The sequence below is a fragment of the Pundamilia nyererei genome, unplaced genomic scaffold, assembly GCF_000239375.1.
Source record: "Pundamilia nyererei isolate P.nyererei 1_Seehausen unplaced genomic scaffold, PunNye1.0 scaffold00376, whole genome shotgun sequence".
Taxonomy (NCBI): Eukaryota; Metazoa; Chordata; class Actinopteri; order Cichliformes; family Cichlidae; genus Pundamilia; species Pundamilia nyererei.
Genome location: NW_005187777.1, coordinates 348,153 through 365,432, shown reverse-complemented (window position 1 = coordinate 365,432; position 17,280 = coordinate 348,153). Strand labels below are relative to the sequence as shown.

The 17,280-nt window shown below is 40.0% G+C and overlaps 1 protein-coding gene across 1 annotated transcript in view; it reads left to right on the top strand.

Annotated features, from left to right (window-relative positions):
* Nucleotides 1-14,477, top strand: part of pth2ra (parathyroid hormone 2 receptor a) — a gene marked incomplete at its 5' end in the record, with an annotated part of 57,684 nt that extends 43,207 nt beyond the window's left edge. The window contains 3 exons of the mRNA XM_005752732.2: nt 4,757-4,895; nt 11,559-11,600; nt 13,990-14,477. Of these exons, the coding sequence (XP_005752789.2) occupies nt 4,757-4,895; nt 11,559-11,600; nt 13,990-14,376 (568 nt within the window). The remainder of the gene's footprint in view (nt 1-4,756; nt 4,896-11,558; nt 11,601-13,989) is intronic.
* Nucleotides 14,478-17,280: the final 2,803 nt, after the last annotated feature.

Sequence of the window (17,280 nt, the reverse complement as noted above, 5' to 3'; positions counted from 1 at the left end):
CACACATTTGCAATTATCACCATTTCCCCCCCTGCTGGTGCTGGCGTCAATGTGTCAGATAAAAACCGTATAATTACAGTGTATTATCTGACAGGAGCGTAGCTCTGAATGCCGCTGGCGAGGTCGTTCTGTGTAGATGAACAGACGATTTGTCAGAAAAGGTGATAATGATCCAGTAAACTGGAAGCTGAATACACGTCATACACATTTGTTTTATTTGAGTTTTTAAAACTTTTAAACTGAAAAATACAAACATGAGAACACAAATCAACATTAAAACAACTCACTTACATCCTGTGGTCAAGTGTTTTTCCTCCATTCAGAGTTTCTTATCTAGTTTATCTAGATCTGAGTCATTATTATAGTTATAGTCTACTTTTTAATGTTTAGTCTCCTAGTTTAGTATTTCTGCTGTTTGCTAGTTTATTCATATTTCTCAGTTCTCAGTAATTTGATTCCCTTTCATGTCCACTCTGTCTCTGTGTAGCGTCCCACCTTTGTGAAGTCAGTTTTGTCTTTGTGTTGTTGTTTCCCTTTCTGTGTGTTGAGTTTAAAATTTCACCGTGTCTCCTTCCTCCTCTGTCATTTCCTTGTGTTTAGTCTATTCATGTGTTTGTTTGTTATCTTTCCATTTAGTTATTGCCTATCCTGTTCCCTTTGTCTCTTCCACGGGTTTTGTCTTCTTGTGAAGTCAGCCACGTCTCTGTTTGTTTACCTTTTGTCTTAGTGAAGTTTGTGTCTTTGTCTCAGTGTTTATTTTGATTTTGTTTTGCTTCCCCTGTCTCGTTACTCCTGATTTGTCTCTGCTGTGTCTCCAGCTGTCTCCACTTGTCCTAATCACTTTCCCATATTGTCTCATTCTCCCTTTGTCCCTTGTTGGAACCTGAAGTTATTGAAGTTCCCTTTGTGTTTCTCAATGTTTTCCGGCCTCAGTATTATTGCCACTTTAGGTTCCAGTCAGTTTATGTTTGTAGTTTTCCTTTTGTATTTTATGTTTTCCTTATCATTGTATCCCAGTCACCAAAAAGGTAAAAAAACAAAACAAAAAAACCTGCAGAAAAAAATTAAAATCACTTCTAATGTTGTGAAAGAAAACACAAGCAAAACAAAATCTAAAATATACCACTTCTTGAGTTTTGACAAAAAACAAACTAATCAAAAAGTCAATTACTCTCAACTGAAGAAATGTTTTCCTTACTTTCTGTGCTATAAAGCAATCAAATTACCCTTCCATCTTCCGGTTTCCATTTTCTCTCGTCCTCCTCACCTCTATCTTTGTTTCCTTTTTCCTCACTTAACCTTTCTTTTTTCATTCTCGCTATTTTCTCTTAGTTTCCCCGTTTCTTCCTTTTTCCCATTAATTTTCCCTTTTTAATCCTTTTGGTAGATTTCTTTCAATTAGCTTATTTCTCGGAATCAGACCATTTACACACTCAGACAAAATCACTGAGATAAAAAAAAGCTAATGGACCACAAGGAGTTCATCTTTCAGCAGGAAAAATTGTTTACACCTTATTTTTCCAGCTCCAAAAAAAGAGGAGATGAGAACCCACACGGCTAAAATCGAAGAATCAAGTAAAAAACTGATTTGATTCTTAGATTTTGACACAAACACGTCCATTAAACTTTGTCTTAGTCATCTTTCTGCTCATCTGTCCCAGCAGTTACGAAAATGGCAATGCAAAAGGGATCTGATGAGAGATTCACATACTGAGATCAACAGTAACATTATAAATAATTAGAACCAAGCTGTGCACTGGTTTCCTCTGCTTTAAATTAAGTGAGCTAATTTTTCCATGCCTCCCTCTGCTTGTCCAGGACAGCGAGGTATTCCCAATCCAACTGAGAGATATAATCTCTCCAGCAGGTCCTGGATCCATCACGACGCCTCCTCTCAGTAGAAAGTGCCTGAAACACGTCATGTAGGAGGGGTCCAGGAGGAATTCAAGTCAGATGCCCAGACCGCCTCAAATGGCTCATTTCAGTGTGGAGGAGCAGCAACGCTCACTCCAAAGTTTAGTCGAGGCACCCTTCAGAGGAAGCCCTTTTCCAGTGCTTGTATCTGCGATGTGATTCTCATGACCGCAGTTGAGAACAGGAACAGAGTCTATATCGACCAGTAAATTAACACCTTTGCGTTCAGGCTCAGCGCTCTCGTCACAGCAACATAATCTGTGGAAAATCAAGTTTTTTTTTCTTTATTTCCACACTCTGCTGTGGCAGTATCACTAAAGACTGGCTCAGCAGACCAGAAACATGATCTGATCATCAGTTGTTTAGGTTGGTACAACTCTGATGTAACTGATGGCTCTGAAAGGCACTTTACATCAGTCAGTGAACACATATCACAGCCAGGGTCGTATGTGCCCCCATGGTAATGCACAGTCCCTTCAGTTATTCATACAGACGAGATCTGAGGAACTGACAAGGCGAGTGAAACAGTTCCATCTGTCTGTATCTGTGTTAGTGCAGTCTAACTGTAGATTATAAGGTTGAATAAATACGTTTGGTGACCATAATTGCAGAACTTCAAAGGATGGCTATGAGGCTGCACGTGGAATTAATCAGTTTATTTGACTGGAACAAACCATGCCAAATATGTGCTGATGAATTTTGAGCAAAAGCTTGCAGTGTCTTCCTGTGAATGCTGTGGGTGGACTAATGAGATGAAACATGAAAAACAAATCTGTTTCATTTTTTTTCTCTAAGGTCACAAAGTTGTTGCTAAAAAAACATTAAACTGGCTGCAGATGATGTCTTTGATCACGCCAAATCTGCCTTTTTACCTCCATGAATGAAGGTTCATTCTTTGTTTTCACATGTCCGGTGCATCGATGTTTTCATGCAGAATATTGTGAGATTTGTTTTTCGTTTGATTTAAATGCATACGCATGTTTAGCCTTGTGCCTTAGTCAAATTAAAGTTTTGATTTCAATTTATGTAGCGAAATTGGAAATTCAAGAAACACTGACAAGTTGATTTTTAAAGGGTAATTTTAAAACATTCACAGTAAAACGTTCTTCAGAGACGGAGCATCAGTATTCATTCAGCTCTTTAGTAATTACATTTGGTCCAACCATTTCTATTCTTTGGTCACATTAAAGGAAACGACTGTCTGCTGTTATGATGCATGCACACGAAGTGCAAAGCAAACGTTCACCGTGTAAGTCATGTGAAAACAGTCGTCGGAGTGCTTTTGAACTCTGGCTTTTAACAGCTAATGTTATCCTGAAAACACAACCTTATGCTTGGAATTAAGAAACAGGAACATATTTTAAAAACCACCTCTAAGCCCCATTAATTACAGGATAATATGGGAACACCCACTTTCGTTCTGCAGGGATGTTAGCTGCGCTTAGCTTGCTAGCTTTTGTTTTTTGTTTTGTTGTTTTTTCGTACAGGAAATTCAAAATGATGTGCATGTGACAACTTCGACTACTGCATAATATTTCTGTCACAGATGAAAAGCGAAGTTATAACTGCGATCCTGGCATGAGCCACACCAACACACTACAGCACATTAGGAGAAATCCTCAAAGCGCAAGGATTTCTCCTGTATTTCCAGCCTTTTATGCATCTTGTCAGAAAGTTTTAAATTCATCGCATGATCTAATTTACTGTGACGTTCAAACTGCTCCTCTGTTGCAGACTGTAGCAATCTTTTGCTGGAGTTGTTGTGCCCATTTCCCCCCGGGGGTGTACAAGGGACAACAGAAATTTAATAGGCTGCAAACTTGCTCCTCACTTTCCAGGATGAGTCATTACATGAAGTTCTCATCTGAGCTTAAAGGCAGTTTAGACATTTCAGTGTGTTTTTCAGGCCAAAGGCAGTACAATCCAAAACAAGTCAGATGGTCTCATAAATTAAAAGCATGGAACTGATCCCCGAACAGTATATTCCTTGGAGGTCTGTACTGTTTAATGAGCGTGTGCACTGGCACTGCATTTGTGTGTGCACATGTGTTTCAGCTTGCTGGCACAAGTCAACTTTAACACAGTATTTGTTTTGATGTTCATCTACTTTATTAAATGCTTGAGAGTGAAACTGTGCATACTTCAGTGCCGTTGTTGATGAGCTGACGATGGACTGCAGTTAGCCGTCTGCAGTGACTGGAACGTGTATTTGTTCATATTGCTAAGACTATGAGGTACTTCCCGCTTTTATAAAGCATTCATAAAGCTGTCAGTTTGATTTCTAGTCAGTGAGCTCAAAAACAACAGGTCAAATACATGCCCACCAGGAAATAGTCCCAACAGAACAGAAGTAATTTTATCTGATGCATTCAAACATCTGTCACTTTTTGATTTAGACGAACGGTAACTAACGGGATTCTCACTGAAGCCAGAAGTGGAGACTGAAGCTTGTTATATGCTCTGGGAAACGGAGTCCCAGAGTTTGCTTAAAATCATTTATTTTGCACGTTCTCCCAAGACTGAGCCTAAATGATAAACTGAAAAAGTATACTTTAGTTCTGCAGTCTAGTTACCTTGCTTAATTAACATTCCCCGAGCAACAAGTTTGAAAACCTGTCCTGTACTTTTGTATTCGAGCCAGGAGAATTAGCTTAGCTTGTGTGAAGAATAGATGCTTGGCAATTAAAAAAAAATCACTGCCAATTCTGCATCCAGAGAAAGTATTAACCTGGCAAACATCAAACTAATTTGCCGCTAGTTACTACTTACTACTGTAACGATGGCTGCTTTCAGTCACTTCGATATGAAAACTAGAACCTCTGTCTTGTGTGTGTCCTCGCAGGAAACTGGCAAAGTCCACTCTTGTGCTCGTGCTGGTGTTCGGCATCCACTACATCATCTTCGTTGGGATGCCTCATACATATCAGGGACCAAGCTGGGAAATCCGAATGTACTGTGAGCTGTTTTTCAACTCATTTCAGGTACTTTCTGTGTTACACAACATGTTATGAGCGCTTCGCATCCGCTTCTTCCTGTGAGAAATGCACTGAGCAGCAAACACACCTGCACCAGGTCATTTTGCTCAGACTTTTGCCGATCCATGAAGGGAATGCAATTTTGGTGCCCAGAGCAAATGCATTTTTCCTGGTCGCTTGGACTTGCTTAGCATTGGACCTGCTCCATAATATTTTGGCCACTTTAACTAAAAAACAAAAACATTTTGTTTTCCTAACTTTTGCACTTTTCTTTTGTTTGTGGAAACTTTCAGCCGGTCAGTCCAAGCATTATTTGGCAAGTTAATGAGAGACTATTTACAACTGTGCAGTTGCCGACAGCTAGAGGGGGTCTACAATGAACATCGTTTATTTACACTGGTACACACAAGCTCTTTATATCTATTCCAAGGTCACAGGCATCTGTTCCATCTGCTGCCTAAATAAACACGTGTAAAACCACAATTGCACAGCGAGTAGTGAAAGCATCAAGCAAGCGACTTTACTCATGAGCTTATCCAGTTTGGCAGCTTTTAATAATGATTCCACTCTTTCCAAGCCAAATCAGCAGGTGTCTTGGGTACTGACACATTTCAAACGACTCGCCACAAATCCATAGAAACCAATCAATTAACAGTATCACCAGTGCTCCTGCATTTTTAATTACAGTACTGTTAGACGTGTCTCGGCAGTAACGATGTGAGTGACAGGGATTGTAGAGATTTTACGGTGCTCCCTGAATCAAGAGGCTTGTATGGCCACAGCGGCTCTAAAGATTTAGCATTTAGAAAAGCCTTTAATTACTGCTGTCGCACTGTAGTAGCATTTAAAAGCAGATCATTATAGATTTTTCTCCGGCCAAATAAAAATAAGCACTGTTACACACACAGAAGAGTAGATTTCTTTAAGCTTGCTGACACGCCAAAGAATATTCGAAAGGGAATTCATCTTATTTGCCTCTGGTAGTGTAAATAAAGTGTAATCGAACTGCCGTGTTCATGTTTTGGATGTAATCTGAGTAACAATAACTTACTGAGCATCTTCTAGATCAGGGGTGCCCGATCCCAGTCCTCGAGAGCTGCCGTCCTGCAGCTTTTAGATGCATTCTTGCATCCTTCAGTTACTTTTCTGAAAGTGACTGAGTCGTGGATGTTTTATCACTTACACGTCAACTAGTCAGCTCAATTATTACACTTTTCATGTCATGGATCGGGATGGCCCACAATTATCTTCTCTAAATGCCTCTGGGTGACTGTCAGTGAAGCGCTTTCATAATGACTCTGAGTGCTGCCTAAATTTAAATGAGCAGTTATAATTATATGTAAGTGGGGTTGAGCCCTGTACTGGGTGTGAACTAGATTAACTAACATACATGAACAGAGTTTATTTTCAGCTTGGCATGAATAATCAGCGAACATGTTACCAAAATGTTTATGCCATACATGTGTAAGCTACTGTTTGAAACAGCTGAAACGTTATGCTTCAGCATAATAAATAAATAAATAAATAATAATGAATAAATGAGGCCTTTCATTGAAAAAAATTAAAATGCACGAAACCTTGTGTAATTTTTACTGCCTGAGTTCATTTTAGTCATATGTACTCTAAAAGTAAGTACAGAAAGGAAAACATGGTTTTAAAGGTCACTATACAAAATTTACGGTATTTTCCTACATTTGGTTTTCGCTGGTTGCCTGCGCTGAGATGATGTCGTTTTCATAATTCGTAGTTTCTTTGAACCAGTTTCAATTAAGTTTACACTTAAGTGTTCTGCAAATTATCCACAGTCTTTTAAGTATTTTATAATAACTGACCTTCAGGCACATTTACTTAAGTTTTTTATTAACCAGTCAAGCATTTAATACGATGAACATTCAACACTCGAGAACTTCTGAAAGTCGTGTAATAAAAGGTCTTTGTGGTAAAGGTGCTTGGTCTTCTCTCTGAGGCCACTGATTGCTGAGGAGTGTCACAGGAAGTTATATAGCAGACACAATGTGCAATTAACAAGAACGAAAGAAAATAACAGCTGACAGAGTGAACATGGTGCCGTCTTAATGTGAAATGTTGCTGTCATCAGATTAAAAATGATCCTGTAGTTTAAAAAAAACCTGACAGTTAAATATCGAGGTTAAAGATACGTAAATCATTTAGTTTTTTATTAACATTTTACACAACTTGAAAGGAAAAATTAAATAAAACCTAAATAGATGATGTAAATGTCAGCTTTAATGTTGCTCTGATTTACCAGCAGAACAAAATAGACTGTCATTCCTATAATAAGTACTTTCCTTCACGTAACACCACATTGTTTTATATTTATTAAAAAAATAAACCCAGAAGACACTCATGAATAATTCTGTGTCTTTTAAAGGTGCATAGTCAGCGTAGGGTAAGCAAAACGGAGCCAGTCTCAGTGCCAAAGTCAAGCTTAGGTAGACGTGACTGTGCAAGGAGTAAGTTTAACAATCGTGGTTTCAGAGTCATTATTCAAAAATAGGAATATATATCAAGTTCACAAAACTGTGACAGTAACTTCAGAGCACAGAGGCTTCACAAACAGGAAGCATGACTCTTTAACTTTGTTTACTTTGTAGTTTCGTAACCTTTTCATGGCTGGCGGTGGCTGCGATTAGACGCAATAGGCTTTCAGGTCGTCTGTTTGCCCATCCCAGGCTTGTGGATACAATATCTCAGGAATGTCTTCAGGGAATTTCTTAGCATTTGGCACAAACTTTGACATGGTTAAAATTGAATTTGACTGCAACTTCAGTGGTTGGCAGAGTCATTCAAACGCAATGCGGCATTTCTAATTTACAGAATAAAGGATATGTGTGTAGAGCAGGTTTTAAAGGGTAAAGAGAAAGGAAGCGTGTGGAACATTGTATCAGCTTCAAAATCCACAAAAGCTGCCTGTGGGAACATTGTTCTACCTTACTAATAAATGGACCCCCAAAGCTCTGATCCATGTTTGATAATGTGCAGCTACATCCTTAAATTATGCTAGTAGGGGGCCATATTCAACCAACCAGTATAACCAAGACATTTTAATAATTTCTTTTTTTAATTAGGCTGATGTGTGCACCTATGCCAGCTGAAGCCAAAAAAACAAACACCATTCTTGAATTTTTGATGGGATCCAAAGATGCAACAAAAACACAATTTTCTGCCAAAATGAGCACAAAAATTACGCACTGCCCCCCGATGAGCCAAATAACCCTCAGCTGCATCACTCCATCCACCTCAGCATCCACCTCAGCATCCACCGCAGCACGAGCGCATTTATTTGAAGCCACAATATTATCATGGAGACAAAAATTGCTCTGAATGTGTAAATTAAACACATTCACTCGAAAACATTATTTGTTATTGCATTTATCCATGTAAATACTCTAAAAAAAGTAAACCCTTAGATAAAAAATAAAGTTAAGCTACATGCAGATGTAAGGACAGATGCTAAGTATCATTTGTATGGAAGTGATGTCTGGACAGGTGCTAAGCAACCCACAGGGCTAGATTAACCTGCTGGGAGGCCCTGGGGTGGAAGTTATCTGCCAGGCTCTTACTCACCTCAGTTCCTCCAATTCTCTTTTGCATGGATGAGTGCTCCCAGACTCCAGGTTTGGTATGATTGGTTTTGCAAGTGACAATTAATTTAAAAAATGCATTTACAAAGATGCACTCAAGCACATTAGTGTAGTGATAAAGGCCTGAAGTGTAATGGATTTTTTGGAGTTAACCCATTGCCCTTGTGAGGTGTCACTGGATCAGAAGGCCTGGGAAAAGTTTAGTCACAGTAAGGAGAGTATGATGACCTCTGTTTGCTGATAGTGCTGAGCTTTCTGGCTTTACGAAAGGTAACAAGGACACCCCACCTGCTTTTAGATATTTAATTACAAGTAAAGCTCTTAATCTTTGATTTCAGGTGTTTTCAGTCTCATTCCTGCAGGTGTGTAAAATCAAGCACCTAGCCATGCTGTCTGCCTTTGCAAATATTGTTCTAAAGAGCTCATTGAATTGAAGCTGTGCTGTAATGGGATGCCGCTGTTGGCTGTAGCTCAGGTGGTAGCGTGGGTGACCTACTCACCGGAAGGTTGGTGGTTTGATCCCAGTCTGCTCTAGTCTGCATGCCAAATATCTTTATTATCCCCACGCTCCGATGCATCCATCAGAGCATGAATGCGAGTGAATATTAGATAGAAGCACTAAAAAACCTTACATAAAGTGCTTGTGTGATTGGGTGAATGCACAAGTTGTATAACGCACTGAGTGCTCAGTGAGAGTAGAAAAGCGCTATATAAGAACCAGTCCATTTACCAGCCCATTCACTGTTTCAACAACTCTTACAAATATCAATGTTCCAAACCTTCTCTGCCATTAACATTAGCACAAACACTGTCCACCAGGAGCTTCATGGTATCGGCTTCTATGGCAGAGCAGCAGTGCATTGCATAGGTGGCGCGCTGCTTTAGTCCATGCAGTCTGTCAGGAAGGTTTTGGTAGAAGAGCATTTATGAAGCTGATACAACGTCCTACAACCACACCTGCAGGCACGTATCTTCACTCATTCTCCTTGACATTATCGATATTACCCCCAGGTTCATTTTGAGACAACATCAACAGATCTCCTGTAGCGTCACATTTCCTTAATATTACGTTAAGTACATGTAAAACTTATGGGCAGTACACACCTGCAAAAAAACAAACAAAAAAAACAGTAGATGGACATCCATCCATCCGTTTGGGCTGTCATAGGGAACATCATGGACCGTCTGTCAGACAGACAGATGACCGTTCACACCTAAGCCTGATTTACAATCACCAATTAACCTAACATGCATGTCTCTGGAGTGTGGGAGGAGACTACACAAGCCTCAGCCAGTCAGTCGATTCAAACTGGGCACCTATGGAAACTTTATTCCCATTCCTCCAAGTTATTCCTACATTTGTATGTCAGCACAGCAGATTTTACACTGAAATAGCAGATGCTCTCACTCATTGTTGTTTCAGGGTCTTGCAGTGCAGTGTAGTAACACTATTAGCGGCACTATATTATTTTCTGGCTTAATATTTCCGCTTCTGTTATAAGTACGTGCTTCTTTCTTCTTTTGAAATTGGATAAAAATCTCTGATTCTCTGAATCCTTTTTTTTTTTTAAATCAAGTAATTATCTTCTCTGCTATTTTTGAAATGCAGGACCTGAATCTCATCATTGTAAAATATATATCTCTTTACTCTTTGGTAACATTTTTATGAACAAAGACTGTGAAATAGGTAACCTTGGATACTGATTTTAGGGGCAATGATTGTGTAAAGAGATTAAATGAGTAATTTTTCATATTAAGAGGATTTCCTACAGTATGAGCCACAAGGGAATATTTCTTAAATGAGACGTTGTCAACCTGACAGAAACAATGCTGAGCTGCTGGTTTTCTTATAGAACAGATCCAAGCTGCCAAAATCTGAATTAGAGATGCTGGTGTCTGTACATTATTAACGTTTCTGTTTTTCAACAGCTTGGCAGAGTATATTCTTCTTCAGTTACTGTCATGATGAAATGTTTAGTAAAATCAGAAACTAAAAATCTCTCCAGAGAACTTTGGTTTGTTTTGGCTTTTCAGAGATTTACTACCAAGATGTCTCTCACTAGTTGTGCATCGCAACGTGCACACAAACACACACATGAGCATGCAAACACAGATGGTCTGCAGACACCTTCATAATTCATAACTGTGTTAAAAACTTTCTGGTTCAGTGAACACAAGAACAGAAGGAGCCAGAGACGCACTTTCTTTATTTTAATTAGACACTACAATAAGAAAAATCTTCTACATCTTCGATAAAATTGAAGCCATAATTTTGAGCTGAAATATATAAAATCAAATGTCTGTTTATTCAAGTGTTTAATCGTTGAGGAAAATGTGCTTGGTGTAAACTGGATCTATCCCAATCAAGTACATTTAATGTGACCAGATTCCTGTCATGGCGGAGTATGCCAGGGACGTTTATTAATGCACCCAAAAGCAGACGCTGGAGCGAGGGACTGCATTTTTAAACCAAAAGCGAGCCTTTATTAAGGCTGGTAAACATGTAGGAGCGACAACTAAACAGAAACCTAAACTGGGAAAAACTAAAAAACTGTGACAAGACTGTAGAATGAAACGACTACGATGCGACGTAGAAGGAAAACAGACGACCTGAGAATGAACAACGGAAGACAGGGGACTTAAATACACACAGGAGGTGATCAGGAAACAGCTGACTAGAATTAGCACAATGACGTCACAGGGGAAGTCAAACTAAACACAGTGACACACAACACTCTTTCAAAATAAACCAGGAAACACTGAGAAAATAACAATAATCAAAGAATAAAACTAAAACATGCAAAACACTGGGTCGCAGTCACTATCGTGACAATTTCATTAAATTAAACAATTTACACTTTAGGTATCCCACAAAATTATGTGGAAAACTTTAATTTTTTTTAATGTATTTAAAGCAAAGTGATATTAACTGGTTACCTGCAGCATCACTATCATCTTAATAGCCATTCTTTGTATTGCGTGTAGATCAAAGTGGTAAAGAATGTGATGATCGCACTAAATGTCTGAAACAGTTCATAACTTGTATTTCAATTTTTCTTTTCAGGGCTTCTTTGTGTCAATTATCTATTGCTACTGCAATGGAGAGGTGAGTAGGCAGTGATTTATTCACACTTGATAGAAGAGCTTTGACAGTATAACTAGAGAGCATGGCTGCTGTGCCTGTCAACATGTTGTTGATGCTTCAGATATACTCAGTTTTTACTACGTCATTGTATAATTACATGGGAACTCAGTACTAATGGGTCTGACTTGAAGTTTTTATTTCGATCACAACAACGTAGCTGCAGAGTTGTGTGTCTGCGTCTTTCACAACACACTGTTGTGTCCACACACAGAGTGTCAGGTTTTTGTACGCCTGTCTAAGTCCTCAAAGCTGCTTTTGTTGTAGTTCCTCCCACAGCTGGTGTTGGGATCACTTTTTGCCGTGATGACACACTGAGAGACACGCAAACAGACTGACAACATGAAAACAATTCCAGCCACGCTGATGCAGCTGCTGATATCTCCTACAAAGGGTTTAATTACTCCGGTGGTACATGTAATCTGTGGTCAGGCTGATGAAGCGTGTTTTTCTCCCTTCATCTGTGCTGCCATATTATCTGACTCTTTATTATCTCATTCTGCACGGAGAGTGCTGAGCGCTGAATTAAAGTTTCCATTTCTGACACTCTGATCTTTACACAAAACTTCTCTCTTTTTTTATGCTGTCGTTCACTTTTCCTTCGTGATCCTCATTATCCTGCGGAGCTCTCCTTTTTATTCTCCGGAGCCTTTCAGAGTCACCGAAAACCAAACAACGCCAAATTAAACTGAAGGTTTTTGTATTCTGTTGAATAAAAGCGCCATAAAGCAATTTGTTATTTTGTTATTAACGCTGCGCCAAATGACTCATGTAAGGTAAAAGGGTCTCAGCCAACACTTGGAATTAACACCCTACTCTGCTGCTCCGTGGAGCTTTAAGCTGCTCCTAATGCTCTGTTTTAGTCATTCAGCCCACGCGCTGCGTGCACAGTTGAATCTTTTTCATCCACTTGCATATAGGAAAGTGTAGGCTGCCGTGTCCAGCAAACAATCTCAAATGTTTGATACCATAAAACAGTAAATTCACATGTAGGAAGGCAGAGATCTGCATACACGCTCTGGTCATCAGATTTATAAACTCACGTGTACGCCGGGTCCTCTTTTTGAAGTTTTAAGTCATCATGAAATTTTATACATGTGCTCGGGCTTCATTTCCACTACAATTCTCAGCCATGCCCGGGTGCAGACACTCGCCTGTTTCATCACTTCTGTATTTGGTGCATAGCATTCGTACTACAACTTATTAGACATGGCGATTAGGAATGCATCAAGGAAGAAGTTTATTTTCCTCGTAATTAGGAGTGGAGAAGTTGTTTTGTTTGTTATAGGGCAAACCCCTCCAAAAACAAAGCGAGTCAGTTTTGTTTTGTATGTAATTGATGCACAATTCTTATTATTTTCATTGACATGGCTAAAGTGCATGTGTAGCATTCATTAAACCTTATTCAGGAGCATTGTTCATGTATTCAAAGGCTTAGAGCTCATTGCTGCATGCACATAAATGTCATGATGAAATATTGTCATATTTAGAATCAACATATATCATTCCCTGTATACTGATATCACTTTGATCTTTAGATGGTCTATTGGCCTTGAAGGAAAGGTCAAGGGTCAAATATGGCACGACATTTTAAAACTTCTTACAGTGCTTTTTATATGTTGACAATACACACCACACGTGTCTACACCCTCACAAAGTTTTATCAGAATTTGTTCAAATGTTATCATTACAGACAGAAAACATGTCTGCCAGTGCTCGCAAAAACAACTTCCTTATCAGAGATAAAAATACTGTTGTCTTTTCAGGCTTTGCTTTCTTTACAAAGTGTGTCCCTGTGCTACCTGTGCGAGGGTCACACAGTTTTACTGGACATCAATCCTTTCAAAATACCTTCATGAGTGGGAAAAGGCGGTTTCAGTGTTTGCGAATGGTGTATATAGGAGGAAGTGACACAATTAAATGATTAAATTAGCTGCTTGTTCAGGTTAGGGTTGCACAGATTATCCCAGCTGGCGCTGAGCGAGATGCCTCTTGCCTCCTCGACAGTTTGCTTGACGGTCACAGAGAGGCAGCTTGCCACATTCACACTCACACCTGCACCTTATTTGCAATCACCAGTTAAACTAAAGAGCATGTCTTTGCAGGACTACTTGCAGAAAACTGTGGTAAAATATGTAATTTCCACACAGGGATGTAAGCAACAATAAGATCTGAAGCGGGGATGTGCATGCAGTCTGGCTGCTCTGATATTTTAAACAAAATGAAACAGGAACAAGGAACCACTGGTTAGAAAAGTATTCTGCACCTCAAAATATTTCTTCTGCACTCTGATCTTTGCAAAAAACAACTCAGCTTTGTGTATTTACTGTCTTTTTTCCCCACACCCCCACAGGTCCAGACAGAGATAAAGAAAACATGGACACGGTGGAATCTTTCCTTTGAGTGGGAGGGTCCAGTTGTGTGCGGCCGCTACCGTTATGGATCTGTGGTCGTAGGTCTGAACAACAATAGCACCAGCAGCCAGTCCCACCTGGCTGGTGCTGGGCCGTCCACACGCTCCACCACGCTCGTTTCCAGCCGCGTTTACCGGAGCACAGGTCCAACCGCGATCAGCATGCGTGCCACCCTGCCAGGATACGTAATCAGTAACTCGGATCCATCCATACCCGAGGAGCCTGAGGACAGCGGTCCCAAGCGGGTGGATGATATCTCACTGAGGGAAAATCTGCCTGTTCTAAATATGAGCGGAACGGCTGATGATGAGGAGGAAACGCTGTAGCAGACATCAGACCGTTTACTCCTGTGTTATTCAAACTCTGAAGAGGGATGCAAAGACAAACCAAAAGTGTCACTCTGCAGACAAGAAGAGGAAAAAATGTCCCGGACATTCATAAGAAGAAGAACTAACGTGAACTTTTTATACAGTACTGTAAATTGTGAAGAAATGTTAACTGTTGTCTTTGCTATACTGTTTTTGCTGCCAACGATCACCAAAATGCTGACTTTTAAACTTCTACACACAGAGCCTTTAACAGCGCACACAGGTTACGGTGAAAAATGAACACTGAGCCAGAGTCACAGCCCCACACATCACAGTACAGCCGGCACTTTCAGCAAAAGCTGTTGATGGCAGACTGTTTACTTACGAACATCATTTGTTGGAGCGTAAGCAGGCTGGCTGATAAGTGCTACAAGTTGGCAACACTGCTGCTACTCCAGACCCTTTATCTGTCAGTGGCTTATTACCTTCAGACATTTCCAAATGACAGGAGGTGAAAAGCTTTTGAGCACCTAGTTTAAAAAAGGACTAAAATAATTAAGTAAAAAATAAAACAAGTTTTTTCCTCAGGGAGGGCAACACCACAGTGCCCTCTATTGCATCACAGCCACTGGAGGTTAGCTTGGAAAAACGCTGTAGCATGTTTAACAGCGGTCGTCTGACGTTATGGAAATTTCAGCATCTTTTCCAGCCATCACCTTGATTGTACAGTATATCACATGAGTGCCACATCCAAGCTAGACTCGCACAGTAACGCAAAAATAGACGTTACGGATTGGATGGTGAGGTAAAAATACAGCATGAGCAGCATGATAGCTAACGAGGGATAAAAAAACCCCACAATCTCAAAGCAAACTGAGCACTGATGAATCTTTGTTCTAGCAGACATGTTCTCTCAATTTGATCATACAGTAGATGTTTTCTTTAAATAGCTACAAGCTTCATCGAACAGACAATGGGCTCTATTTTCCTGCAAGTGTAAAAACAGCAGCTGCAGAAATGCATGACGTCACAGACATGCACACCTGCCAGCTAAAGCTATAACTATGCTTGGAATCACTTGTCTGAGTTCAGCATTAGTCTTTTCTCTACCTCAAACTGACGCATGTTTAAAAAGAATGTATATAAGAAAATACAGCGTTTTTGTCATCTCTGGCATAATTTCATTTTTGTTTGTTTTTTTGAGAAAACAAATATTTTACCCTACTTGGGTTTAGAGCTTGGGTTTGTTGCTATATCAACACAGACAACAACAGACTGATGATGTAGAAGTCTCAAAAACTGTATGATTCAAGTATCATACACTAGCTGTTAAGGAGTTAAGGGACCCTGTTATAAGCATTAAATGTGGTTTGTTAAGGGCAATACTGTGCCATAGAGGGGCGGTCCTCATTTCCCTAAAGTTGACCCCCTCAAAGGATCAGCTTGTTTGGCCATTTAACCAGGAGGTGGCTTCAGTGAACGGAGCGGGGCACGTCAGCTTGTATGCATCTTATACATGACCTTGAATCGTTTTTTCTTTCATCTACCTCATGCTGATGTGTAAATGCAGTAAGTTTGACTGAGCTTTATACCAACTCACATCTCCGCCACAGTTTTAGCTGTGAGGTGTCCATGGACAGTGTAACAGGTGGAAGGACAAAGCTGCTATGCCATCGCTCACTGGTTTGTGAAGTCTTGTTATCCGGTGTTTTCACCATCTTGTTGTTTTGAAACACGATGTGATGTGATGAAGGAGTTGATCTGCCTGGCTGCACGCTCATCGGCTCGTTCTTAGCCAACCCCTGGCTAATCCTTAAACCACCAAAATTTACAAAATCAGCGTCACTTTTTACCCACTGTGAATGTGAGTGACAGAGTCGATTAGCTCATGAGGAAACATTAACAGAACTCAGGGCCTACTTCCATTTTTCTTACATGTATGTAGATAAGATTAATCTTTATTGTCATTGTACAGATAGTAAACAATGAAATTTCAGAGCACTACATTTGAAGGTGCATAAAGACAAGATGAAAACAGACATGAAAAGAGGAAGGAGGAAACATGTTACTACAATCACTCACAAACCAGCTTTTACACCTGAGATGTAAGCTCAGTGTTGGCAGCGTTAAGTTTAAGTGTATTTAAAGTCTTTACCGCCCATGGAAAGGAGCTCTTTCCTAATGTTGTTCTGCTTTTAATGTTCCTCCTTCCAGAGGGCAGTTGGCTGAACAAGTGGTGCTCAGGATGATTCTCTTTGCTCTGGAGGGACATCAAGAGCTTTGAGTCTCATCCAAAGAGGTTAAAGGACATCCTATGGTCTTTTCAGCTGACCTCATCACCTCTGCAGTTTTCCCTGTCAGCTACTGTACAGCCAGCGTGCCGCACAGTAACAGCAGTGTCAGAGCGCTCCCAGCTGTAGAGCAGTGGTCACCAGCAGTCTGTCCTGCAGACGGTACAGAAATCTGCTTGCAGCCAAATGTAGTTGGTCTTGAAAGGACTGGACAGACTGATTGTGTGAGTGCAAAGTTGTATAAAAGCATAAATAGTGAAAAAAAAGTCTTGCTGACTTTGGCCAAAGTAAGATTCAAATCGGGATTGGGAAGTGATCCGGGTTTTGTCCCGGTGGCCAGGAAAAGAAGAATGTGAAGTTATGGCTCTGTCCATATTCATTTAGATAGGGGATTAAAAATAACTGCCCACACGTGTGTTGGCCCTGTGGCTGCTGAGTGGAAAGACTTGGACAGTCTGTGAAATGCAGTATACTTTCTGTGTAATTTCTTACATACCTGTAGCCATCAAATTCAGCAGGAATGATGAATGAGTCCAAATCTGAGCAGACAAACTCTGAATTATGTCAGGATGATTATTACAGCTATTTTTCATTTTGCCACTTCCAATTATCTTTATAAATACTTGCAGTT